Genomic DNA, 27658 nt, shown 5'->3' with positions numbered 1-27658 from the left:
AATAACTGAAAAATCCTGAATATCTTACTCAGTAACAGAAACATCACCACTGTCTTTCGTGGTCGTGAAAAAATCCTGATATTGTTCAGCAGCTGTAACGGAAACATTATAATCGTCTCCCGCGATCACGGTAAAGTTATCATAATCTTCATCTTCAAAGGACAGACTTCATGATTTGGAACGAGTTGGGGATAGTCATAATTATTTCACCAGAAATCGGGAAAACCTTGCAATTGGCCACCATAGTCTAAAACTTTTTGAGAATAAACCCATGTATGCGGGATCAAAATTTTATAATAATCTCCCAATTGAAATTAAATCAGAGACTTCCAAAACAATATTTAAAAATAACTTAAAGAGATTTCTCATCAGCAAGGCTATTTTTTCTTTTGAAGAGTTGAATAGTCTTTGAAGTCAAAAACAAATTCAATTTATGTATTTTTTGTTTAGACTTAAAAAAAATTAAGTTTGTAAAATTTTGTTTTTATTTTATTATGTTAGAAATGTATTTTATAACTATTAGGCCTAAGCAACTGTTGACACTATTCAATGTATTATGTACAGGAAATGAATAAAGTGGTTTTGAATTGAATTGAATTGAATCGATGGTAGCTTAATTCAAATAATTTCCCGCGGTCATCATCGTCAAGTAATATTGTTGGACATCATCATCATTTCCCGCAGTCACGGAAACGTCATCGTTCACATGCGCGATCACGAAAACGTCATCGTCGTCTCCCGCGGTCACAAAAACGTCATCGTCGTCTCCCGCAGACACAAAAACGTCATCGTCGTCTCCCGCGGTTCACGGAAATATCATCGTTGTCTTCCATGGTCACGGAAACGCCATCGTCGTCTCTTGTGGTCACGGGAACGTCATCGTCGTCTCCCTCGGTCACGGAAACGTCATCAGCGTTTCCCGCGGTCAAGGAAACGTCATCGTCCGCATGCGCGATCGCGGCAAAATCACTAACATATCCCGCTGCCATTTGGACATCATCATCGTCTCACGCGGTCACGGAAACGTCATCGTCTGAATGCGCGATCACGGAAACGTCATCGTCGTCTCCCGTGGTCACGGAAACGTCATCGTCTGAATGCGCGATCACGGAAACGTCATCGTCGTCTCCCGTGGTCACGGAAACGTCATCGTCGTCTCCCGCGGTGACGGGAACGTCATCGGCGTCCCCCGCGGTCGCGGCAAAAAATTCCCGGTTAAATACAAAATTCACGCAAAATTTCCGGTTTTTTCCCGGTTCAAAAAAATCACGCATAATTCCCGGTTTTCCCGGTTGGTGGACACCCTGAAAAAGCTCAATGATAAAAAGGATCAGTTTCTAACCATCAAAAAACTATTGACTTTCCAGGATTGAACAAGCGACCTTTAGACTGTCAGGCAAGCACTAAAACCACTTTGCTGCTCATCTGTATCTTAAACAAGGGGTTGGATGTATACAGATATGGTGGTGTGGGGTGTTAGTAATACAAAGCCCTTTGGAAGAGCTAAAGACTTATTTGCTATGGGGTCGTAAAGTTATGTTAACGATTTTAAAATATCTTATTATGAATAGTATTAAAGTTCCAAATAACTATTAGCATTTACCAGACTACACTTTTGATTTGGTTTTCATTATTAGGCTACAATGTATTCAGTGTACATTTTGGCTTAAACATTTTTTTTGTAAAAAAGGTTTAAGCTAAAAAGTTTCATTACTGAACTAGGCTACATCATCCGATTAACACAAGAGGACAGCAGGAGGCAGGTTACTTACTTCATCAAGTGTCAAGTTACCTGAGGCAGGTAACCTGCCCACCTACTGGATTTGTTAGACGCAACTTAAGCTTGGTTGACATTACATGGGAAGCCATGGGAGTAAGCGAAGGTAAAATGTCTTAAAAGGCATTGAAACTTTTTTAGAGGAATCTAAAAACATACAATACTAAAAACCACAATTATGGGCTTTTTTAAGCGTCTTAGCATTAGGGGAACTTCCCCCGCAAAATCCAAGCAACTTGGGTTATGAAGGTTAGAATGCTTGAACTCACCTTCTCGGCAGCTTCTGGGTTGTCGGGGTTCTTGTCTGGATGATATTTGAGAGCAAGTTTCCTATACGTCTTCTTGATATCATCAGCAGTGGCGGTCTTTGGTAAACCAAGGGTAAGGTAAAGGGAGTCTCCTGAAGTGCTGAAACAGACAATTTAATTGATACTTCAACTCTAAATTCTTTAACTCCGCATACTTGAGTGTGTATTTTAGGCTGAAGATGAACGCAGGGTGGTTGTTGTATGGGGGAATTGACCTGGGAAGGGTTGTAACTAAGATCAACTGATTATTTAGCACAATGATTAGGAACAGTAAGGTTACATCCGTTACCTAGGGTAAGTAGGCTGCTACATTTGTTATCAAAATAAAACAAGACAACTGGCCCTTTAGGAGTTACATCTTATAAGAAACACGCAAATACTGACCAGTGGCGGATCTAGAACAGTCCTAAGGGGGGGGGGCAAACCAGGGGGTCGGGGGGTACTCTCCTGAAAAATGTGTGTAAACTAAGTCTCCAAAATGGCAGTTAGTTGCCAAAGTTAGTTGTGACAAATTATTTTACGCAATTTGTATGCACTACCATATTACATGCAGTAAAAATAATATATATATGTATGCCCGAGGGGAGGGCGGTCGCCCCCTTCACCCCCCCCCCCCTCTGGATCCGCCACTGATACTGACAAGGCCCCGGTCCGACTTATCCTTGAGGATGCCTTTGCTTGTTAAAGGTGTTTATCAGAGGATCACACCTTCTTATTCTGATCTTTTTGACTTGAATAGGCATTTTACAAGCATATTATATTAACTTAGAAGCAACCGATTGATTTTGTACTGGAGTCTCCATTTCACCAATCTGAGCTAAATTTAACTTATTGTGTCTTTGACGAAATTTAGGCCAAGGCTATAAGAAACTTTTGAAGGAACCTAAATTGTTAAGTGAGTTAGGGGCTCGGATATGATTCATATTTTGAAATGACTGAGGTTTTGCATCCCTTCAAATAATTTATTAGTAGTTCCAGGTCCATTGACATAAAATTTATTACCGGTACGGTAATTGTGATAAATTAAGTTTGTATAGTAGCTTAATGAGTTACCACGATGTGTAATTTGTGAGACTTAAGTTACAATAATCAGGCTATTCATATCACAAACATTCTCACTATCGGTAGCTTAAGTTAATGCCTTTTTAGATGGATCTTCCCCCATCAATTCTACCATCTGAGGATAAATCATCAGTTGCATAGCAAACGAATATCGAGACAAGATTTGAACCTCCAATCAACAGTAGCCTACTCTAGTTCCAGACAAATCGCCTAAAAGGTTCTTGATTACACCCGACACACCCTTGAACATACATGAAAAGAACTTATTGTTGCTGTCGTTGTTAATGTCATTTATTTGTTATTTGTTATATCTATTTATTTCTTACTAATTATTTAAATATTTTCATGTATACCTGATAGCTTGCTAGTAAATTTATTTTGTGGTAGGGGCCTATGTCAATTATTAACTAGCCATAGTGTTGTTGTTGTTGTTGCTATCGTTTGTTATTGCTACTTATTTATTTGCTTGTTACGTCACCACATGTAGCACTCGGTATTCATTAATTTTTGAAGTATGTGAATAGTACCTAGCCCCATCTTTAGTTGTATTGTTATGTATAATGGTTTTGCCGTTAAAATGAAATAAATAAATAAATAAATATGCTTGGCCATTCAGACCAATATTGATTTTCTTTAATTTTTAATACTCCATGAGGGAAATTCTAACAGAGTTGGCAAACCTTCAAGTTAGCCTACATTAACAGAATGATAATTTTATTTTTTTCTTATCCGAGGATTTAGCTGTTTATTGTAAGACCTCATCCTTAGATGACCACTATATACCTTATCTTTTCTGTTTTTTTTTCAAATAACTTAATTGTCTGGATCTATCAGTAGGCTTGTATACAGTATTGATATTTTTTATCTAACCCTCCGAGTGTTATTTGTGTAGTGTTCGCTGCAGCGACTCACAAACACTGTTTACGGCGAAGGCTCTATGACTGACAAAATCGGATTGAACTGGATCGAGTTAGGTATTGTTTTATTTGACAGATTCAGAGCTTTCTCCGGAGGTCTGTCTCTAAGCGCTATTCATTTTAGTTCCGAAAATATTGTAGCAGACAGCTGACGTGCGTATTTGTAAACAGCTTGGTTATAACCTCGGACCGATGACTGATGTGTTTTATTACGTTTATCATTGTTTTAGTGTTAAAAATCAAAAGTAGGCCTAGTGATATACGTGGTGCATTATAAGAAGATTTAAGTGATTTTGAAGGGCTGGTTGATGATCCTGAAGAAGTAGGTAGTGATATTGATGTAAATTATCAGCCAGATTCCTAGCTATGGTTAGGCTATGCAATCTTAGCTAAACGCTATGTACTGAAATCTGTTTTTTGCCCATAACTTATTTATTTGCAAATCTACTTCCTTATATTATTATATATTTGTAATCCTCATAAAATTTAGAACAAAGTGGCTATTTTCAAATATTTATAGGCCTATAATTTATACAATTTCATTGAGCGCAAACCTTTTTTTTTTTAAGTTTTCCAAAATATTTTTTTTTTACCTAAAAAAATTTTTTTAATCAAATTTTCCTTATGTTCTATGTATAATATTGAAGCCCATGATTTTCCAAACAAAATGGTATACAGAACAGTATAATTAACATTGTTTTCAAGCTTCTCAGATCCGTTTTAATAAAACCTTGCAAATGAGCAAAAATTAGGCAGACATTAAGGCCAAAACAAGGGATACTCGGAGGGCTAAATAGTAAATAGGCCTAAACCTATATGATGTTTTGTGGTAAAACTTATTGAGCATGGAGTTTCAAGTGTTCATACCAGATCTTCCAGTACCGTACAATTTTTATAAAATACCTGAAGTTAGCATCCTTTATTTGAACATAAGATCTTTTATCATGAATACCAGACCAGACTTACTTTTTTACCCAATCCTACTTTAAATAACCTAGGCATAGTTGGAAGAGTTCATTAAACCAATATTATGGATAGACTTCCGTATCTGTTGTCAAAACCGAATGAAAATATCGACCGGTAACTTATATTGAATGAAACAATTGAATAATCAATATTTTCATTCGGTTGTTTTTAACAACAGATAGGCCTACGGAGGTTTAAGTACCTACCCAATATTACTGAGCGAGGGTCTTAATGTCACTCATTTAACTGAAACCCAGGAATGATCTACGACTAAGCTGTTTCAAATAAAGTTCTAGAAGAGCAACTTGAAATACAATTAGGCCTAGTCTGCAGGCTGGGACAGGGATAATTTTTTGATTTGACATCTAACTTAAACTGATCAAAACTAAGTTGAAAACTTACATGAACATTTATTGGTGGTTAGGAACACGATAACTCCAAAGGGCGATACTTTGGATGACATGGATAACGAGTAGTATTAGCCTACCTACTTAACAAACTTAAACATTGGATGAGGTAATACCCCCGCCGCAGCAAACCTGCAGACTAAGCGAATTTCCATTTCCCTGAATGGATTTACACTAAAATGTCTCCTTAAAAATATCACATTTATTCCCTATTTAAATAACTTAGAATCAGTTTAAAACATACTTAGGTTTGCTGCAACAGGGAGGGTAAAAGTGTTTTTTATGTAAAATGTTAATAGTTCGTAAGAAATAAAAACATTTTCCAAATTTGGGCAAAATATGTTAATAAACAAGCAAACTACAACAGTTTACTTATTCTCCATAAGAATAACATGTGGGAATTTTAAATTTACAATTTTTTGGAATTTTCTCCGTAACCGTTAGGCGCATTATAACGCTTCAATATACTAAATTATTTGTTTTTATTAAGCTCTACAAAATAGTTTAGAAAGAAATTGCAAAATTTTATGTTTTTTGGGTCAAAAATGGGAAAAACCCATTTTTACCCCATAAAAGCCCCCATAAACCCCCGTTCCCATGGTCCGATCATGCCGGTTTGCGAACTCGTTCGAATAAACGTAGGTTTACATGTTTGTACCAAATTTCATCAAAATCAGATCATTTTTGCTCAAGTTATCGCGCTAACGGACGCATATATATATATATATATGAATTTGAACGGATGGTGTTTTTGGCCTCTAGGGACCTCAAAACGAAAAAAAAATCGGTCCCGGGTCCAGGTCTTACCATGAGTACTACGGTAATAGCTTATTCCCTATATGGGAAATACGCTAAAAACGAAACAATAGGCATACTAGTTGAACAATTGTAAGTTAAATTAGACCTACCTTAGATTCAAGGGGGCTAAGGCCTACAATATATAAGTTAGGTACTAGGCCTACGGTAAAACAAACCCTGAATTTACTTAATTTCTAATAGATGGCCTAGAAAGTAGGTAAAGATTATTTCATTGGTAAACTTACTCATAGAGGTTATTATTCACTTTCCCCAACTCACCTAAAACGTCCTATAAGACGTTTTTAATCTGTTCCTAGACACCAACAATACCTACAACTTTTTCAAATAACTTATTTGTCAGCGAAACTTCCTGTAGACACCATGCCTAGATTACTAGACACCACCCCTGAAAAACTTGCTTGAAAAACATCGTGACATGGCAGTTTACTGTACTAGACACATATCAAGATTACTAGACACCACACCCAGATTACGGTTAAGTTAGGTTAGGTTAGGTAAGTTTAGGTTAATCTAAGTTAGGTTATGGTGTCTAGTAATGGTAACTTAATGGTGTCTAGTATTCTGAGTGTGGTGTCTAGTAACTTATAGGAAACTCCTGTCACGATGTTTAAGCGAGTTTTTCAGGGGTGGTGACTAAGTAGGCCTAATCTAGGCGTGGTGTCTACAGGAAGCCTCGGCGACAAAAAAGTCATTTAAGAAAGTTAAGTAGTGTTTTGTGTGTAGAAATAACTTAGTTTAAAAACGTCTACATTTTAGGTGAGTTGGGGAAAGAGAAAACATTTAGACTTGCTGGACATTGTTTAGAACAGACAAAGATAAACATCAAATTCCATTGAATAAAAGCACACATTTCGTAACTTAACTTCAAATTACATTTTTATACATACCCTAGGCCTAGTTGAAATTTTGTTGTTAAACTTGCAGGTTACAAGGGTATAGGATATTTTAATTAATTGTGGGCGTTATTTAGAAATTATCCAGTAACATGAAAATTTAAACAGGATTTGGAAGTAAAACATAGTCTACATTAATTTAAACAAATTAACATTCTCAAGAAATATGAAATGTCCTGGAGGTAGCATAAGGCCTATCTATGGAGTGAATCATATTGCATGCATTGATCTTTATCCGATTAAAACTGCGGTACTAACTATGCATAAGAAGAATGAGACAAATAAATGGCCAAATCAGTTGTTTTAGTTCACCTATACATATCAAAATGATGTAAATAATACTGCAAAATGTAACATTTATATTCGTTACATAAACGAATGCTAACAGAAGGTAATATAACATATTTTCTATATGCCAAGAAGAGAAAATACTTACGATAATTTTCTTTTCTCCATTTTCCTAGATTTCCCAAAAAATGTCTTCTACAATTACAAATAAACTAGTTAATTGTATAAATACTAATCTCAATACCACCACATTCTCAATTAAAACACAATAAATATACAAATTTAAGAAAATACGGCAGGAAACACCATCGAGAATTCGATTATTTGACACAACCACTGCTAGTGCTAAAGTCAAAAAAAGCTACCACAATTCCTCTGATATATCAGTGATACCACTACATTATGGATGGAAATAAAAATATTTATTTTAAATCATTGATTATTTACTTTACTATTATATTAACTTTGAGAGTTGACATTTTTCAAAGGTTAAATCTAAAAGTAATGCTTACAGCATTAATCAGGAGTTACAATAACAATAACTCAAAATATTCATTTTAGATGACATGTTACAATCATGAAACTATCAACAGTAAAGACATAGTCCAGTCAAGGAATGAGGTGTAGAGTGCGTGAGCAGGTAACTAAGTGATTCCTTCAGAAACTTGTTCAGGGGGCTTAGGGTGTTAACATACCAAAAGTCCTGACTCCTAGGTGGCGAGCAAGGGGGTGGAGGGGGGAAAAAGGGGGGAGAAAGGTACGCATTTTGGGTTTTTTGATTATATCTCGAAAACTATCAACTTTTTGTATACTATAGTAAATTATAAAATTGAAGAAGATTAAATTTTCTACAAGAAAAATATATAATGTGTTTATTTTGGTTCAACAGATTACGAGTTATAACTTATTTAATTGATATCTCATTAAAATCTCCTTCCATAAGAAATACATGTAAATTAGTATGCGAAATGGGGCGAATCCTATCCGCCCAAAGGAAATATAAATTATATTCTCGAAATCTTGACAAAATTTCCAGTAATTTGACACTTTAATCATTAAAATTGATCCAAAATTAAGGCGAGGGCGAGGTAACAAAATGTCGAGTTTTGGTGTTTTTTTTTTATTGGAAATATAAAAAAAACCTTAAATCATCCCATTTTTAAACGCTCACCTTCGCTTTAATTTTTGACAAAATTTCACGATTAAAGTGTCAAATTACTGGAAATTTTGTCAAGATTTCGAGAATATCAGTTATACTGTATTTTCTTTGGGCGGATAGGATTCGCCCCATTTCGCATACTAATTTACATGTATTTCTTATGGAAGGAGTATTTTAATAAGATATCAATTAAATAAGTTATAACTCGTAATCTGTTGAACCAAAATAAACACATTATATACTTTTCTTGTAGAAAATTTAATCTTCTTCAATTTTATAATTTACTATAGTATATAAAAAGTTGATAGTTTTCGAGATATAATCAAAAAACCCAAAATGCGTACCTTTCTCCCCCCCCTTTTTCCCCCCTCCACCCCCTGGCTCACCACCTAGGAGTCAGGACTTTTGGTATGTTAACACCCTAAGCCCCCTGAACAAGTTTCTGAAGGAATCGCTTAGTTACCTGCTCACGCACTCTACACCTACTTTTGGATCATTCATTGACTGGACTAACAGTAATCATTATGACTTAGATTTTTAGTCTAAAAAAGCTGCAACTTGTATGAGATCCAAAGGATTGCCCAAGACAGACCCCCTTCCACTATAAACAGACCCCAATAACCAAATTATATATACAGTAGCACTGAGTATACTAAGTTTTTACTTTCTCCCCCTATACCATAGTATATGGAGAAAGTATTGTTTTCGTCAAAATTTTCGAGTTTGAGTTTTGAGTGGATATATTCGTTTTGGGTCCCCCTGGACCCAAAAAAGTGGTTTTCGAAGTGATGTCTGTGTGTGGGTGTGTGTCTGTGTGTCTGGATGTGTACAGAGCTAGAGACTACACTGGTCCGATTTCGATGAAATTTGGTATGTAGGTTCTAATCCATGGTATCTCCATGCGTTTTTTTTATTTTTTTGAAATTTTGATTTTTAATGGGGATTTTCCCATAAAAACCCAAAAAACCCCGGAAAAATCAGATTTTCTCAAAAATGGTCCGATTTTGATTTTGATTTTTGATTTTGATAAAAATTTAGTATGTTGTAGCACTTTAAATTCTGAACAAAATGGTACAAATCCCATTTCTGTAAAAATTATGGTTCAAAAGTTATGGTAAATTATGTTATTTTCCCATAAAACCCCATAAAAAACGAAAAATAGGATTTTAGACAAAAATCTGGTTTTGATTTAACATAGTACTTATGTTATGGTCCTTACAATTTTGATAGTTTTTCATTTTTTAGAAATTTTTATTTTTAATGGGGATTTTCCCATAAAACCCCATAAAATAACGGAAAAATAAGATTCTCCCAAAAATGGCCCGAACGATTTTGATAAAAATTTAGTATGTTATAGTCCTTTAAATTCTGAACAAAATTGTACAAATCCCATTTCCTTATATTTACTCTCACCGCTTACACATGATAAAGGTTGTTGTCAAACTTATGGGAGAAAGTATGTGTCAGAATGCTGATACCGTTTATTAGTAAGGTTATTAGCACATTTGACGTTCAAGGTAAACTTGTAATTAATAGATGTGGTTTTATATATATTATTATTTTCTTTGATATGTACTCAATCATAATGTTCTCAAAATTCAACTATTTGTAAACAGTTCATATTTATTTGTTTTGTTCATTCTTACACTTTTCATTCATTTCTCTTAAACGAAAATTTGCAATTTTTCATGTTTAATTTACAGTATCATGAACTATAAACTCTATCAAGATATCTTCAAGAATATATATACAAATATAATATTATATTTGATATTGTTCACGTGTGAACAATATTAAACTACTACTACTGTAATTAATGTTATAAATAATACACCATAGTACCCTTTTTTAATTATTTTTAAATGATATATAAAATCTGTCGCTAAAAAATAATTTTTCAACAACTGTACTGTCAACAGTTAGTTTATCAGCTGATTGGATGCGTGTACTGTTTCTCTAGGATAGGAACATGTGAGCGATCTGGGAGATTTTGCTTTATGCTAGTGATGGGCGATACGGACGCGTATCGCGATACTGCGATACGATACGTATCGGAAAAAAATATCGTATCGCCGTATCGAATCGGGCGTCTGTATCGCGATACGCGAATCGTATCGTCAAAAATATCGAAAAACGATACGTATCGTATCGTTTCCCCCCTCCCCTACCTAACCTAGAAACGGCAAATTTATATAAGTACCAGGGGACCAAGCTTTGCTCGAGGAAAATCATTAGTTTACTCTGAAAACAGTCTTAGTATTGCAGATACATATTTCCATTTCCACACTCCACACTGCTCGCCTTTACTACTTCCTTCACAACTCCCTACGTCTTCGACCTGTTTCCCTATCCTTCCCATAGCATTTTAGGATTGCAGATACATTAATGTAATTGCCACAGCCACAGACAGTTCCCACATTCTGCAGTCTGCAGTCTGCACTGCTAGTGCCAGACTGCCAGATAGCCATAGCACGCTAGTGGAAATGGACTGGGATGGGATCACTGAGTTATCAATCTAACTGGAGGTAGCACTGAATGTCAAAGATGCGTGTCGCCAGCCGCCATGTTTGCGTGAGGCGGGTGTCATGTCATAAGAAGCCATGTTATTGCTATGACAAGAAAACTCACTGCTATACCAACCTAGTTATAAGAAGCCATGTTATTGCTATGATAAGAAAACCCACTGCTATACCAACCTAACAAAATCAGCGACACGCTTTTGACAGACTTCTGCCATGGCTATGCTACCTCCAGTTATAATTTTAGCTCAGTGGATGGGACTGGTACATTATCAAGTAAAAACCAAAAATACAGACATCAAAAACTCCTATTTCAAACTACACATCCACAGAGTACAGATTTTGCAGTTTGCTCAGCCTGCGCAAAAAAGCTTAAAAATATCGTTTTGACATGAATCGTATCGCTCTATGTGCCGATATAAATACAAATATCGTTTTAGGCGATACGATACGTATCGTTTTTCAAATATCGTATCGAAATATCGTATCGTCCCTCGCGTATCGCGATATTCCGATACGATACGATACGTATCGCACATCACTACTTTATGCTAGCTTTGCTGCTTTGCCATCACCTACAAACTAGAGCAAACAGCCAATTGTCAAATTAGTGTATGTAAACCTAACCTGAGAGTTACAAAATTGTTTCGTTTCGTTTGATTGTGAGTTGGCATAAGGTAAAGATTGATCAAGAGTAATTATTTACTTTCTTTTTATTTTCCCCTTTAAATTTTAGTTGCACTTGAATGACTTCAATGTTGGTTATAAAAACGAAGGTAGGCTAGAAGTTAGTCAACATCTTGTTGTTAAACCTTTGTCAAAGGTCTGTCAAACACAACATAAACTGAATAATTTGTTTGTGTAGAAATGTAGACTTTAAAATTTTCCAATTAATCCTTAAAGCCTATAATGATTATTTTTATTATTGTAAAATAGCATAACTTAGGCTAACATACATAAAACCATATGTTTAAAATCTTATTAGGAATTTTCAAATTGATATTTTTTTATAGCAAAGACAGGTAACCTAACTTAAGTTAGTAGGTTAATTTTTACAATACATCAGTTTTATTGGTAGGTTCTATGAACTGTGAGGTAGGCTACCTACTTGAGAATAACATTGTCGAGGACCCTTGGAAAAATTGAAACCAAAATCAATATCCGACTCCAGGCATAGTAATATAATCCATATTTTCTCGCCCCTGAGCTGTTTCTATAACTAAATTGAAATATTAGCTACGTCAGCCAGCTCCTATATTGTTACCAATACAGCTACTTGCTTACCAATTTCAGCTACTTGCTCGAGTGTGGAAATGTACGTTCCTCAACAGGCCTGTTTTTTAAAATCCTGTTTTGACTATGTGTGTGTTTCGTGTAATGTTTTTGTGTTATAACGACGCCTTTTGGCTGAATAGCCTGATGATGGTAGACCTACAGTGATGCTGAAACGGCCGTAACATTGGTAACAATACAGGAGCTGGCTGATGAAGGTAATAATTTCAATTTTGTCCGTAGTAAACTTATCGATCACAAAAGTATTGATTCAATCAATAACCAAACTTATCATAACCTAAACAAAAATTGTTAGCCTATAACTTATCAATCAAAGTGTAGTTGGATATCAAAGTTTTGCCATAAAGTACCTAATGAGCTTTCAATTATGATTTTTGGAGCAATCATTTAGTAAAGAAAAACCTTCAATTTCAAACAAGGTAGGTACCTTTTGAACAACTTTACCTTCTTCTAAACTTATGAAAAAAGAGGACACAAATATGAATTGACATACCTGTGTTTGTAAATTTAAGTTAGCCTACACAACACGTCAACTTTTTTTTCATAAATCCTACCTTGTTCATTATTATTATAAAATAAACTAATCCAAATTTTTATCCATATTTTTGTAGCCTACTCTTCAACACCATTGCCCATAACTTATTTCTTTACCTAAGAGATGAGTCCAAACCCTTATATTGTTGGTAATTCCCATGGACTAGTAACATTGCCGATGGTCATTGAGCGGCAGCCTAACGAAAATAGTCATCTTGGCTCAGAATTGGCCCTGCTTGGAGTCAAAATAGGAACCTAATACCTTGTTTTAAAAAAGTTCCACAGAACTGAACTGTTCACTGTTACAGGTTTCTCCGAATAGGCTGTTTATAATGTAGAATCATAAATCAGATCCAGTCGAGATGCTACACAACGCGAGAATGCAGCCCAAGACGTCAAGGATCGTCGGGCTGTGTTCCATTGCCAACTTTATAAACGCAGCAGACAGAGTGATCATGCCGATTGCCATTGTTCCAATGACCGACCAATTCAAATGGAGCCTTCACTGGCAAGGGTGGATATTGTCTGCCTTTGCTTTCGGCTATTTTACAAGTCAGGTAGGCTAATGTGTATTTAGATCTCTTTTTGGTATTCATAGTTTGTCTACGTTTAAGCTACAGATTAAGAATGTGATTTAACAAGTTAATTAGTTATACCGCAAAAACAAACAAATAACTTGCAAAAAGGTTGGTGGTTGTATGAAAAGATAAAACTACACATTCAATAAAACTCTTTGATGGTGGTGCAACAAAATGAGGCACATTTTCTAGAGAGTTTAAATGCAGGTATAAACGGGCAGACTGGGCGTATGCCCAGGGGCGCCGAAGGATTGGGGGCGCCCACCGGGTGCCCCTCAACCACCGCCTGCCCGCACTAGGAAAAAATGGGGGCACTGCTTTTGGGTTTGCCCAGGGCTCCACTGGAAACATTTACTTTCATTTACTGAAACATTTACTTTCAATATAAAAAAAATTGTATTTAACAAGGAAATCTCAACGTCATTTCCTATACATAGCTGTATAGTAGAGTCATAGGCCTAAATCTAATGTAATCTAACCTAGTATTCTCATTTAAAGGTGATAGGAGCCTGTGCTGCGAGCAGGTTTGGAGGAAAAACCGTTCTTCTCTTCGCAGTATTCCTATGGTCAGTCTCCACCTCTGTTACTCCACTGCTAGCCACATCCATACCTTCGTTGATATTCTGCCGAGTGTTACTAGGACTTGGCGAGGGCCTCGGTAGGTTTGCTTCTCTAATTGTACGGTTCTATCATTGAGTTTTAGACACATCTCATTTATAAACTAGCTGAAGCCAATTTTTGATTCAAATAAATAGTTGAAGGAGCCCTCTCTTTGTGTGCTACTGTTATAACTCTATTTCCTCCCAAGTTTTCAATACGTTTGTAAATGATGAGGCATAAAAGATACTAATGTTGTAAGTAGTGTCAGTATGGCTTGTTTAAAAAGTCGGCGCATACAATATCGGTTATTGACAGCGCAATTTGTCAGTGGTTCAACTCAACTATGTTAATTTACAGACCTTAATTGGCTACAACTTTGGCATGGAAATGGGCAGTCTATTACTCCACATGGGAAGAGGTTCTATTTATGCAGGGCGAAAGTAAGGTTACCCCTATTAAATTTGTAATGGATTACACAAGGAAAACCAAACTCGGCACACCTCTAAATGGCATAAAAGTACACTTTTTTGTTGGTATCCTAATTTTGCCCAAACACCAAAATGGGTTATTTTGGGGCAGCTCAAAAATATCAATTGTAAAACCCCTTAAGTGACACCTCATTCAAAGGCAATCAGTTTAAAGAATAACAGTGAAAACTAGAGGTTTAGGTCTCTATCTCAACCCATTACAGAATGGTGGCCATTTTTATTTTTCATCAGCCTGAGAGACCCCTCATAAATAAAGATCAATATCCCTTATAAACGGTTTTTATAGGTTGTACCAGGGGAATAATACTTTTGTTGAACTCAACTGGCAAAAATACTTGAATTGAAAAGTCACTACCTGCCCACCTCTAGCCTAGTAGCAACGCATCAAAAAATTTCTACTTACTAGCTGACATTTTGGATGCGTTTGCTATTGCTACATAGAGTCAAGCTTAAATTGAACTCAACTATAATTTAAATTGTAGAAAAAGTAGGATAGCAGCTAGCTTACCTTGAAAGTGTAGGTAGGCCATAGAACATGTAGAAAATACATTGAGCATGTGCACACAATATTTCGTCCCCTGAGGGACTTTGTCAAGTGTAGGCAATTATAATTATAATTTAAATTATCTCTTTTTTAAATTTTTTTATCTCAATTTTTAAAATGATCTTAAATTTAATTATCTCATTATCATTTAACTGACTAAACCGATATTTTTGCCAGTTCAATGACACAGTCATCAGCGAATGTCAAGAATGTTGTGTTAGTGTCACAAATACATTCAAAGAGCAAATATATTTCATACATTGTTTTTTTGCCAGGCTTACCAACAATTTTCCACATTTTCGCACATAATGTTCCGATAGAGGAGAGATCCAGAGCATTCGGCTACCTAGTGGCAGCTGGTTCAGTTGGCCAGACTGTTGCTTCTATTGTAAGTAGTAAAAATGAAAATAAACAAAATACTTTTCTAAACTATAAAATTAAACAGTGGCGGATCCAAGGAAGGAGGAAGGGGGCAACCGCCCCCTCCCTTGGGCATATATTTATATTTTTTACTGCATGTAATGTCAAAATTTTGCTGCAATCGGCAAAGACAATAATGATGTTCCCTACTGTGGGGGAACATGCTAAAACAAAAAAGTAGGTCTCGAAGTGAGAGGTTCTCTTGAGTGTATGTATGTATGTATGTACACATACAAACAACGTTTTAAACTATAAGCATTTATTTTCTAGTGTAACAAATCTTTATCTGTGTACAGATCTGTCCTCATTTGGCGTGGCAGACAAGTTTCTACCTGTTCGGAACGCTGGGTATCGTGTGGGTCTTCATCTGGCTCATCTTCTACAACGACAGCACTTCCCTCGCCAAAGATGAGATTCCACTCTTTGTTCCTAAAGTAATTAAATTTTTTTTAAGATTCGTACTATCAATTTAAACATAAAGTGTTGATGTGAGTGTTATGTTTAAAAATGTTAATAGGGCTGGGCTTTTTTACCTCGGGTTGGGTCTCGGGGTAAAAATTGGGTTGGCCCAATATGTCTCTAATTAGCCTAAAACAAGATTTTACAGGTCTAGTTTTCAAAAATTTTCCAGAATACCTCCCAGACCCCCTTGATGTAACCCTCCCCCCATAGGGTCATCTAGTTATGCCGATATTACAATCTGTTTATGGAATATATTTAACCACAGTGAAATCTAGAGCGTATTCTGTAATTGCAGCGAAATCATAAACATCTTCCCCAGTTTAGGCAAAATGGTACTTTGGTATTTTACCAACCTCACCTAAATTGGTTACCCTTAGGTTAGGTTGGATTCCGGTCATCTTATAGGTTATATCTATAGATTTACCTAACCTAACCTAGGTGTGGTAACCTAACCCAATTTAGCTGTGGTCGGTTTAATACCAAGGTACCCAAAATCGATTGTATTTAATCCCGCAATCTTTGCAGTAGATTTTTGGGATCAAAAAATTCTGCTTTAAATTCTATAATATTAATGATCTGACAAGAGTTTTGCTTGAAACTTATTTTCAGCCCAAACCGAGAACTTTAGCCAACTGTTGGCCCGGTCAACCCTAAAATTTCAGGGACCGCATACCCCTCAAACCCTCACCCTTTTTTTCTGTCATAAAAAAAGGGGTTGATATTCGTTTTTCTTCTGAGACATACATAATTTTTTTAATTGTAAGATTTAAATTTAGTACACTTCTTGGAAAACACTATTTTTATGTTTTGTGTGTAATGTGTGTCTACAAACGTTTGTGGTGTTAATATTACTGCCTGTGATTTAGGTAACCAACACCAATGTGAGATGGACAGAGTTTGTATGTCATTGGCCGCTATGGGCCGTGTACGTGGCTCACTTTGCCATGAACTGGTCCAACTACATCATTATGCAGTGGCTGCCGACTTATCTCTCTCGTAATCTTGGAGCCAACAAGGAGAGCATCAGTCTCACCGCAGTCCCGTACATTGTCAACAGTCTTATCGGCATTGTGGCAGGCCACTTTGCCGACAGGTTGGTGAGCCGTCGCTGGTCTGTGCTGTCTGTACGCAGACTCATGACCAGTGTGGGACTCATCGGACCCGGGATATTCCTGTTGGCGTTCTGCGCAGTCGACAATCTACTGGCTGCTGTCGTGTAAGTATATAAATTACGAGCTACATGTTATCTTCTTTAAATTTATGGATGCCATATAGAATTGCCTCTCAACAACTATTTTCTACTCTTAGAGGAGCCAGCTCATCTATTGGAAGAGCACAGGGCTTCGGTTAGTAATATCCGGTGTTTAATTCCGGCCAATTGCCAATGACCATGGATAATGTGGTAATGCCGCAACCTTCTGGGACCTGTTTGCAGTAATATGACCATGAACATGATTTTTTATGCTAGATGATTTTTGTTACCTTTAGGTTGATAAAGGTATTCCGGCGGTTAAGCTTATTATAGTTACGGGTTTGTTTACTTCAAGACAACAAGAATATCACCTAAATTTCTCAAATCAACAGATGCTGTTGTAAGAGCCAGAAATTGAAGCTACAGATTTCTCGATTTCTGGAATAGCTTTACAGTTAGTGACACACACATCTTTGTTAGGCCTATAGGCTTAGTTTAGTTGAATAGGAAAGAGTCCACGTCAGCACAAGGAATCAAACGAATTTACACATACACAAAAATGTAAGTATTTCATTGACACTTTCTTAGGCTACAATTGGACCCAAAGTTCTTACTTCCAAACTGATACCTTTCTCGGTCAAAAATGCTGTCAGTGAATGAAATATTCTAATTTTTGTGTACAATACAAAGTAGTTGTGTTTCTTGTGCCAGATTAGACCCATTCCCATTCAGGTAAGTGTGCTAATCCAACAAAATTCCAATGTGCTTCTTATCATACACATGCGTTTGATACAATAACATGTTTGCTGCAGGTTTGTATCAATATCGATGGGTTTGTGTGCCAGCAACTCCGCCGGACACCTCAGCAACCACGCGGATATTGCACCCAACCACGCAGGCATCACATTCGCCATCTCAAACACTCTGGTAAGTGCTGACTAGTGACTACTGTTAGGGTACTGTATGTTAATTAATTACTCGTTTATCTCACTTACTACTATTTTGTAACAAGTTTTTAAGAGACCGTCGTCAGCTTAAAAGAATGAGGATGGCACCAACCAGTTGATAAATACAATTTATAAGCTTATTATAAGCAGTTACCATGACTGGGACGGTGGCGTCGTCCTGTAATCCAGCTACTATGAGGTCACAAATTGTGGAAATTTATGGGCATGCACTGTGGATGCGATACTCCCTGGTGTGGATTAACGCCCGCACTAGTGAGTACTACAACTATCCGCAGTACTATCCTGATAATTAGACCAATTTGTTAATACCATGGCAAAAATGTGGTTTGGATTCCACTAAAAACTGTAGGTCCCTTAGTTGCCATTAGCTGTATGGGATATTATTCAACAGCTGTGTCTAAGGAATATATCGGCCTTAGTCACTAACAAGACTACAAGATCGCGCCACACAACTGCACTCATCTTCATTCATACTTGGCTTAAAATACCTATTTTGTATGGTCGCCGTTTCAATGAAAAAGTAAAAAAAAAACGTAAAATGTTATTTACACAACTTGTAATATCTTCCTGGTTGCCAAGAGTGAGAATTATACAAGTATTTTGAGATTTTAGTGCCCTACTGTTGTAATATATATTTAAGACTAATTTACAAGAGTCTTTTTTACCCTGGGATGTACTGTATTGCCTGTGTAAATGCTCATGAAACCCCATTTAAATGAAAAACCGACTGTCAAAACATCGCCTCCCCATTCGCCGGTCATGGCGAAATCTTGAACATTGTCTACGGGCACGACATATTCGTGAACATCTTCCATGGTCATGGTTAAAATTTGAACATCTTCCGCGATCTCAACAAAATGAAGAACATTTTCTATGGTCATGGTAAAATCTAGAACAGCTTCTGCAATTAAAAAAAAAAATCTAGTATATCTTCTGCAGTCACGTCAAAATCGGAATTACCCTCCGAGGTAATGGAAATATCGTCACAATCTTTGTTCATGGTAAAATCATCATCCCATGAGATCGCAAAGAAAGTGTTATTTTCCATTGTGCATCTTTGCTAATGCTTTCCGCAACCGCAGAAATACACGCTCGGATTGATTTGGCCCAAGCTTAGCTGAGTAATTTTTTACAAACTGATCCCCCAAGAGTTGACACAACCCACTCAAAAATATTGGGGACCCCCAGATCCCTAGTAAAAAGGTACACTTGGCAACGGGAAACCGGGGGAAATGTGTGAATTTTTCCCCAGAGTTCTGTGACCAACCTGATTATGTGTAGTTTTGAAAGTTGTTTGTCTACTGTAGGCTACCATCCCTGGTATACTGTGTGGACCACTCACAGCGGAGCTGGTAACCACCTCACACGGACGATGGTTCCCTGTGTTTGTACTAGCAGCTGGTGTCAACTTCACAGCAGCCATCATCTACTACAGCCAGTCCTCCGCGTCGCAAGTCCTCTGATCCCAGTAATGTGTGAGACGGTAAGTGTTTACACAGTGAAACCTCGATAACAAGTCACCCTTGATAACAAGTGTTATTTTCAAGTATCCTCGTTTTTATATTGCCCCTTATCAAATGTTTTTGCAAAGTCTATACAAAGTTTACCTCGTTAATGAGTCTTACTTAATAATCACCATAAGAGACTTGTAATAAAGGTTCTAATGTAATTTTTATTGAATTGGCCTATATAAACAATATAAGAATGAGAAATGTTACCTTACATGATACAAATAGCATATAAACAATATATTATGTGTTATTTTTTTATAACTCTGGAACTTATGGAAGTGAATTTACATTTTCTTGTAGATGTTCTTGCCTATTTTCTAAGTGCATGGAAAAGTGATTCATCTAATTGGTAGTTTATATCCATCATCCAATGTTGATTCATAATATTAACTGCTAATAGATTGTAAATAAATTCTTGTTAAAAAAAAATATATATATATTAGGTTGATGAATTCATTTACAACTTAAAAGTTTACCCGAGCGAAGAGCTAGCAAAACATCTAAAAATGTCATACTATTATTAACATACCATAACCTAAGTGCTACATCACACTTAGCAAAATGATTTTTGCTTGATAATATGTGTGTATATAACTAAAGTACATTTTTGTTCAACCATGTTTTTTTTTACCAAAAACTAGCTTAACCTAGCCTATAATCCCTAGAATCCTCCCTTGTTGCTCTACTAACATTTAGTGGCTTGAGGAAAAAATTAAAATGCAGGGACACATTAGAAAACTCCCAAAAATGCGTTAACTTTTCAGTAAGTTACTACTTATGAATGTACTTAAGGTACAACTACCAATTTATTATAGATAGAATTATTAAAACCTTAAAAAAAATTAAAGCATCCTGTTGTACTTATATAATTTTTATGGATGGTTACAAAATCCTTTCACAAACAATTATAATTGGAGTTTCTGCGCAGGTAAGCAAGTCTGAAAATCCTTTACGGAGATGCAAGCAGCTGTCCGAGTCTTCTATCTTGAAACAAAATGGCTGTTGGCTGCGTTATCTTGGATCTGACCTAACCTAACCACTGTAATAACAACTTTATTTTCCGTTCCACGAATATTAAAATTAATGTAAAATATACCTCCAAATTATATTTATTGTAAAAATGTTATAACTTTCAATACTTAACTCAATGGTTGTTATTACTGTGGACCTTTTGACTGTAAGACTACAGTTGAGTTTGTAAATATGTAGTTTAAACGTAAGTCTAGTAATAAATAAAGATTTTTATCTAATAAACCAAATGAAAAACTGAATTTTATATTCTAAACAGAACACATAACAGTTGTTATTATTTAAAGACTAAGTTACCTCTTTCCAATAAAAGTTAGACCTTTTTTTCAAAGAGACATGAAAATATAAAACCAAATATTTTAATACTATGATTTATAGAACTGTCTATTTATATGTATGTTTTTGATACACCTTAGCTTTGCTTGTTGTAACCATTTTTAGTTTTGTTTCTAATACGTTAGTGAGACAAACAAAAAATATATTCCATATCAATCTATTTATGTTGAAACCCTCTGCTACATTTTATTTGACTAACTTTGAAATCAACTGACACCGGACACGTTTTCTTTACATCTCTGAATTTGCTAGTGCAAAGCTTTGTTTTAAGTTTAAAGCCAATAATAATTTCTTCTATTTCTGTACTAAGATAAATTTGTACTGTAGAATACAACCAGTGTTAGAATTATCAACTAGCTGGGAATAAAGTCCTTAATTATCTTTGTTATTGCACAGACTAATAAAAAAATAAGAATTTAAGGTTTAAAAAAACTAGCAATTTAACTAAAAGAAACAGATAGCTCACTATAACTATTTTATGCGCCTTAAAATCTTAAAAAAAACATTTGTCTTCAGAACTTGCTTCAAAGTTATCAGGGATAACAATGGTATGTTAAGTGTTAATGTTTGATATGTTAATTTTTTAGAATTGTAGTTTTGTAAATATGTAATTTCAAGCTTGTGATGTTATATTGATATATCGGTAACTGTGTTATTTTACTATCAGCATTGTAAACTGTTTTTAAACAAAACTAAATCCAAATTCATTTCCAGATTATGTAAATATGTTTTACTACTTGCCAATATTGTATATATTTAGCTGGAAAATAAGTGATAGCAATTGGTACCTGGTTAAATCTTGTTCAGTCGAGCCCGTTGTATTTTGTGTTATATTGAGTTTAGCACAAGGAAATGATTATTTATTATTGTTATGTGTGTATTTTTTATTTCCTCCTTTAATCTTAAGTCCTAACGATGAAGCTTGTGCCTCACCCTGTAGTACAGGCGCTAGGTGCAGTTGAGTATGCATGAAAAGAGTCAGAGATTTTGACTTTTGATTTTGGTAATGGGGGCATAGGTGAGTGTAAAAACCCACGTCGTCGCCTCCAGGGGTGGTCGACAACTTAGGGGTGGGGGCGCAAAGTTGCGAAAAACGCTAATCGGCAAACCACTTTTACCTCCCTTGTTATTGAACGTAAGTAAAAGATTCATTTAAAATGACTTTAGATTTTAGTAAAAGGGGCCTAGGTAAGTGTAAAAACCCATGTCATCGCCTCGATGACATTTTGTCGAGGGGTGGTCGACAACTTAGGGGTGGGGGCGCAAAGTTGCGAAAAACGCTAATCGGCAAACCGCTTTTAACTCCCTTGTTATTAAACGTAAGTAAAAGATTCATTTAAAATGACTTTTGATTTTGGTAATAGGGGCCGAGGTGAGTAAAACCCCATGTCGTCGCCTCCAGGGGTGGTTAACAAAACAACTTAGGGTGGGGGCGCATGTGCATATACTATACAGCCGCATATGTAACTGACTCAGGTATACAAAATGTTTGGGCACTTGTAGAGGTGATAGGGAGTTTAAATTTGTCTTCTTGGTCTTGGGCCCAAACCCCTGCAAACATTTTGAAAAATGACATTTTCAAATTTTAACCCCCCCGAAATCTCAAATTTCCCCTCTATGTTATTATTACGGGGAATAGCATTGAAAATAGTCAAATTCGTGTGCTCATCTGAACCGTTTAGAAACGTGCTAGAGACTTGAAGCTTTGTAGTATTTTTTTATCGGATCTTACATTAACGGTGAAATTTACAAAAGTCCTTTTTTCTAATTCTAACCCCCTCAAAAATCCAAAATGGCTGACACCTGAAAACGAATAAAACACGTTTTTTTAAATGGCTATAGCTCTAAAACGGTTAGAGCTATAAAAGACTTAAAAGAATTGAAATGATCAGGAATTAAATTTTCTACAAAACACTTTCAGGAGTTTTTTCGAAAATCACACTCCTTCACATTCAAAAAACGCCCTACTTTCAAAAATTGGTAAATTTCTTTCAAATTTAATATGATTTTCGCTATTTTTGTCTACCTAAGAATTTTGTTTTGCAAATATTATTTATTCTTTATATTTAACTTAGTTTACATTAAAGTCTACTCATTAAATGTTTTTCGTAACTTTACTCCTTCACCCCCAAAACTTAGGTTTAATGTCAAAATTTTAAAGGTTTTTACCACTTTTACAAGCCCCATGTTATTCTTATGAAGAATAACTATGAAATTTAAAGACTTTGGTATGCTCATCTGATTCGTTTAGAAACGTGCTAGAGACTTGAAATTTGGTAGTATTGTAGTATAGGATCCTAAATAATTAACGGTGAAATTCCCAAAAGTCCCATTTTAAAATTTTAACCCGACCAAAAATCCAAAATGGTGGTTGTCTAAAAAAAACACATTTTTAAACGTCTACCAATAACTCAAAAAGGGTAAGAGCTAGAAAAGATTTGAAAGAATGTTTAAAGAATGATTTGATCAGGAATTAAATTTTCTACAAAACACTGCAAGAAGTTTTCCGAAAATCACACCCCTTCACCCCTGAAAAACGCCCTACTTTCAAAAATTGGTAAATTTTGTTAGATTTATTTTTATGAATTTCACTACTTTTTACTAGATAATAATTTTAAAACTTGAAAGGAATTTACCAAATTTTGAAAGTAGGGCGTTTTTTGAAACTGAAGGAGTGCGATTTTCGGAAAACGCTGAACAGGGTTTTGTAGAAAATTTAATTCCTGTTCATGAAAATTCTTTCAAATCTTTTCTAGCTCTTACCGTTTTAGCGAATTTCCCATATAGGGAATAAGCTATTACCGTAGTACTCATGGTAAGACCTGGACGCGGGACCGATTTTTTTTTTTTGTTTCGAGGTCCCTAGAGACCAAAAACACCATCCGTTCAAATTCATATATATATATATATATTTATATATTTATATATATATATATATATATATGTGTCCGTTAGCACTATAACTCGAGCAAAAATGATCCGATTTTGATGAAATTCGGTACAAACGTGTAAACCTACGTTTATTCGAACGAGTTCGCGATCCAGCATGATCGGACCATGGGAACGGGGGTTTACGGGGGGTTTTATGGGGTAAAAATAGGTTTTTCGCATTTTTGACCCAAAAAACATAAAATTTAGCAATTTCTTTCCAAACCATTTTGTAGAGCTTAAAAAAACAAATAATTTAGTATATTGAAGCGTTATTATGCGCCTAATGGTTACGGAGAAAATTCCAAAAAATTGTAAATTTAAAATTCCCATGTTATTCTTATGGAGAATAAGTAAACTGTTGTAGTTTGCTTGTTTATGAACATATTTTGATCAAAATTTAAAAAATGTTTTTATTTCTTACTAACTATTAACATAAAAAAAAACAGTTTTACCTCCCTGATGCAGCAAACCTAAGTACTTGTTAAACTAATTCTATTTAAATCGGGAATAAATGTTATATTTTTAAGTAGACATTTCAGTGTAAATCAAATGGAAATTCGCTTAGTCTGCAGGTTTGCTGCGGCGGGGGTATTTGAGCTATAGCCCTTTGAAAAAAACGTGTTTTGTCGTTTTCAGAGGTCCACCATTTTGGATTTTTGGGGGGTTAAAATTTGAAAATGGGACTTTTGCAAATTTCCCCTTTAATTTAAGATACCATACTACGTTACTACCAAATTTCATGTCTCTAGCACGTTTCTAAACCGTTCAGATGAACTCACTAAATTTGGCCACTTTAATGTTATTCCCCATAAGAATAACATGGGGGGGAATTAAAGATTACGGGGGGGGGGTTAAAATTTGAAATTTTTGGAATTGTATGGGTGGTTTGGGCACTAGACCTACAACCACCGAAAATTACAAGTATGTAGCTAATCTAGAACTGGTCTAGAATTTGTATACCACCTGAGTAATAATTGCAGCTGTATAGTATTTAGATGTCAAAATTAACGCTCATTTTTCTGTATAGTAACTAGCTGACCCGGCGAACTTCGTATCACCTAAGTTATAGGTTTCCCCAGACCGATGGAAAGAAAGTACCGTTACGTTTAATTTTCAAGATGATCTCGTTCGCATCGCTCAATCACGTCCTGGTTGAAGTTCGTTCGCTACGCTCACTCACCTTTTGGTTGGAAATTAGCTGTTGTCATAAATTAAAAAAAAAATAATAGTACTGCACCCTGTTGGTAATCCTTGTAACTTTTATGCTATTGAACATCATAGAACAGAACCAACTTGTTTAATGGAAACAGCTGTTAAGATTCATTAATTCCTTTTAAATATGAAAAATCATAAGGTTAAAATGGGGAACTACAGAGCCACTGGGGCGGAGCCCGAAAGGATTTTTGAGATAAGAATATGCTTTAATGTTAATCGGGAATGTGAGCTATCATCATGCCAAATTTCAGCCCAATCCATCCAGTAGTTTATGCGTGATTGAGCAACACACACACAAACTCACAAACTTTCAGATTTATAATATTAGTAAGATTTCATACAATTATGTGGTTGGTTTATTTAATCTAAAAATGTATCAAAGATCATTTATTCAAAAACTATGTCAATGATTATAGAAATAAACAAATATTCTAAAAGCATTGCTGCATCAACACTACTCAGGCTCTACTTTCAATTTTTAAGGTGTCTTTAGTGTTATAAAAATAATATTATTGATATATTTTCATGGAAACAATAAGAAAATTACAATGTATAGATGTTTTATATGAATTTGGAGTCTACTTTAAATAAATTCAAACTGCTTAACATGTGTTAGATTAACTTAACATAACTTTCACATCACATTGTTTTATATATATATGTATATTTAGGTAAATTTAGTTATTTTGTTTTGCTAAACCTATGCTTAAATTAAGCTAAAGAATATCATCAATAACTAAATTGTATATCGTTGATTTAAATACTCTTATTTTATCTTAACATAGCTTTCAGTTCACATTTACTTTATTTGATAAGTTTATTACTTGTGTTTTGTCACATCACTGATTAAATTAAACCAAGGAAAATCCTATACTCTAATACGAGCAATGTTTGCTTGTATGTATGTATGCTTGCTTGCTTGTACCAAGATCTCGAAAACGGCTCCGACGATTTTCTTCAAATGTTGTAAATAGTTTATTTCTGGCCTAAAAACGAGTTTACTGCAGTTAGAACTACCAAAAAAAATCTAATTACGTAGAAAAATGAAACTGAAAATCAATTTTTTTTAACATTAGTCTTATGGGTTGCTAAGTAACCATGTTGGCTGAATTAAATAACAAGGAAAAAGTAAACAAAAGACTTGAAGTTGTAGCATGTGTTCATAATAAGCCAACTACCCACAGTATACTAGCAAATTATAAATACAGTACAAAGGGAAAAAAATCACTTGGTAATATTTAGCAAAGATTATACTGAAGATTATACGACACATTGTAGTCAAGGGTAGTAGTGCGAAGTCTGGGATCTGTTTATGACGATTAGATTAAGGTATCTGCAATCCTAAAATGCTATGGGAATATGTAGGAAGTGGAGAAGGAAGTAGTAAAGGCAATCCTAAAATGCTATGGGAAGGGAGGGAAACAGGTCCGTGACGTAGGAAGTAATAAAGGCAAGCTGTCCGGAGTGTGGGAACTGTTTATGACGATTAGATAAGGGTCTGGGCAATCCTAAAATGCTATGGGAAGGGAGGGAAACAGGTCCGTGACGTAGGAAATGGTGAAGGAAGTAGTCAAGGCGAGCTGTCCAGAGTGTGGGAACTATTTATGACGATTAGATTAAGATTCAGATTCATTAAGGTATTTGCAATCCTAAAATGCTGTGGGAAGGAAGGGAAACAGGTCCGTGACGTAGGAAGTGGTGAAGGAAGTAGTAAAGGCAATCATGAAATGCTATGGGAATAGAGGGAAACAGGTCCGTGACGTAGGAAGTGATAAAGGAAGTAATAAAGGCAAGCAGTCCGGAGTGTGGGACTGTTTATGACAATAAGATTAGGGTATCTGCAATCCTAAAATGCTATGGGAAGGGAAGAAGGGAAGGAATCAGTTCCGCGACGTAGGAAGTGGTGAAGGAAGTAGTAAAGGCAATCATAAAATGCTATGGGAATAGAGGGAAACAGGTCCGTGACGTAGGAAGTGATAAAGGAAGTAATAAAGGCAAGCAGTCCTGAGTGTGGGACTGTTTATGACAATAAGATTAGGGTATCTGCAATCCTAAAATGCTGTGGGAAGGGAAGAAGGGAAGGAATCAGTTCCGCGACGTAGGAAGTGGTGAAGGAAGTAGTAAAGGCAAGCAGTCCGGAGTGTGGGACTGTTTATGACAATAAGATTAGGGTATCTGCAATCCTAAAATGCTATGGGAAGGGAAGAAGGGAAGGAATCAGTTCCGCGACGTAGGAAGTGGTGAAGGAAGTAGTAAAGGCAATCATAAAATGCTATGGGAATAGAGGGAAACAGGTCCGTGACGTGGGAAGTGATAAAGGAAGTAATAAAGGCAAGCAGTCCGGAGTAAGGGACTGTTTATGACAATAAGATTAGGGTATCTGCAATCCTAAAATGCTATGGGGAGGAAGGAAAACAGGTCCGCGACGTATTAAGTGGTGAA

General features: G+C 35.7%; 2 protein-coding genes across 5 annotated transcripts in view; one reads left to right on the top strand and one right to left on the bottom strand.

Moving 5' to 3' along the window:
• The window catches only part of LOC128994006 (dnaJ homolog subfamily C member 5-like), a 36275-nt gene extending 28512 nt beyond the window's left edge, over nt 1-7763 (bottom strand). For all 3 annotated transcript variants that reach the window (XM_054418191.1, XM_054418192.1, XM_054418194.1), the window contains exons 1-2: nt 7586-7763; nt 2047-2185 (exon numbers count right to left, since the gene is read on the bottom strand). In XM_054418191.1, the coding sequence (XP_054274166.1) occupies nt 2047-2185; nt 7586-7605 (159 nt within the window). In that variant the 5' untranslated portion in view covers nt 7606-7763. The remainder of the gene's footprint in view (nt 1-2046; nt 2186-7585) is intronic.
• Nucleotides 7764-11679: 3916 nt separating this feature from the next.
• LOC128995848 (uncharacterized) lies at nt 11680-21942 on the top strand. Of its 2 annotated transcripts, none has more exons than XM_054420868.1 (9): nt 11680-11792; nt 13251-13499; nt 14019-14178; nt 15428-15540; nt 15869-16006; nt 16901-17250; nt 18039-18153; nt 19502-19677; nt 20634-21942. In XM_054420868.1, exons 2-8 carry the CDS (start codon nt 13305-13307, stop codon nt 19655-19657), a joined length of 1227 nt encoding a protein of 408 aa, XP_054276843.1. In that variant the 5' UTR covers nt 11680-11792; nt 13251-13304; the 3' UTR covers nt 19658-19677; nt 20634-21942. The 2 variants fall into 2 exon arrangements, with proteins under 2 accessions (XP_054276843.1, XP_054276844.1); XM_054420869.1 differs by lacking the exon at nt 11680-11792 and adding an exon at nt 11798-11891.
• Nucleotides 21943-27658: the final 5716 nt, after the last annotated feature.

The sequence above is a fragment of the Macrosteles quadrilineatus genome, unplaced genomic scaffold (genome assembly GCF_028750875.1).
Source record: "Macrosteles quadrilineatus isolate MER2022 unplaced genomic scaffold, UCM_ALF_1.0 Scaffold_5__1_contigs__length_97177068, whole genome shotgun sequence".
NCBI lineage: Eukaryota > Metazoa > Arthropoda > Insecta > Hemiptera > Cicadellidae > Macrosteles > Macrosteles quadrilineatus.
The sequence above is the reverse complement of the archived record's forward strand: the minus strand, read 5'-3'. Positions and strand labels throughout refer to the sequence as shown.

Coding starts and splice junctions, on each gene's coding strand:
- LOC128995848 (XM_054420868.1), top strand. CDS start 13,305: ATGCTACACAACGCGAGAATGCAGCCCAAGACGTCAAGGATCGTCGGG. Junction 16,007..16,900: donor TTCCACTCTTTGTTCCTAAA/GTAATTAAATTT, acceptor CCTGTGATTTAG/GTAACCAACACCAATGTGAG. Junction 17,251..18,038: donor AATCTACTGGCTGCTGTCGT/GTAAGTATATAA, acceptor TGTTTGCTGCAG/GTTTGTATCAATATCGATGG.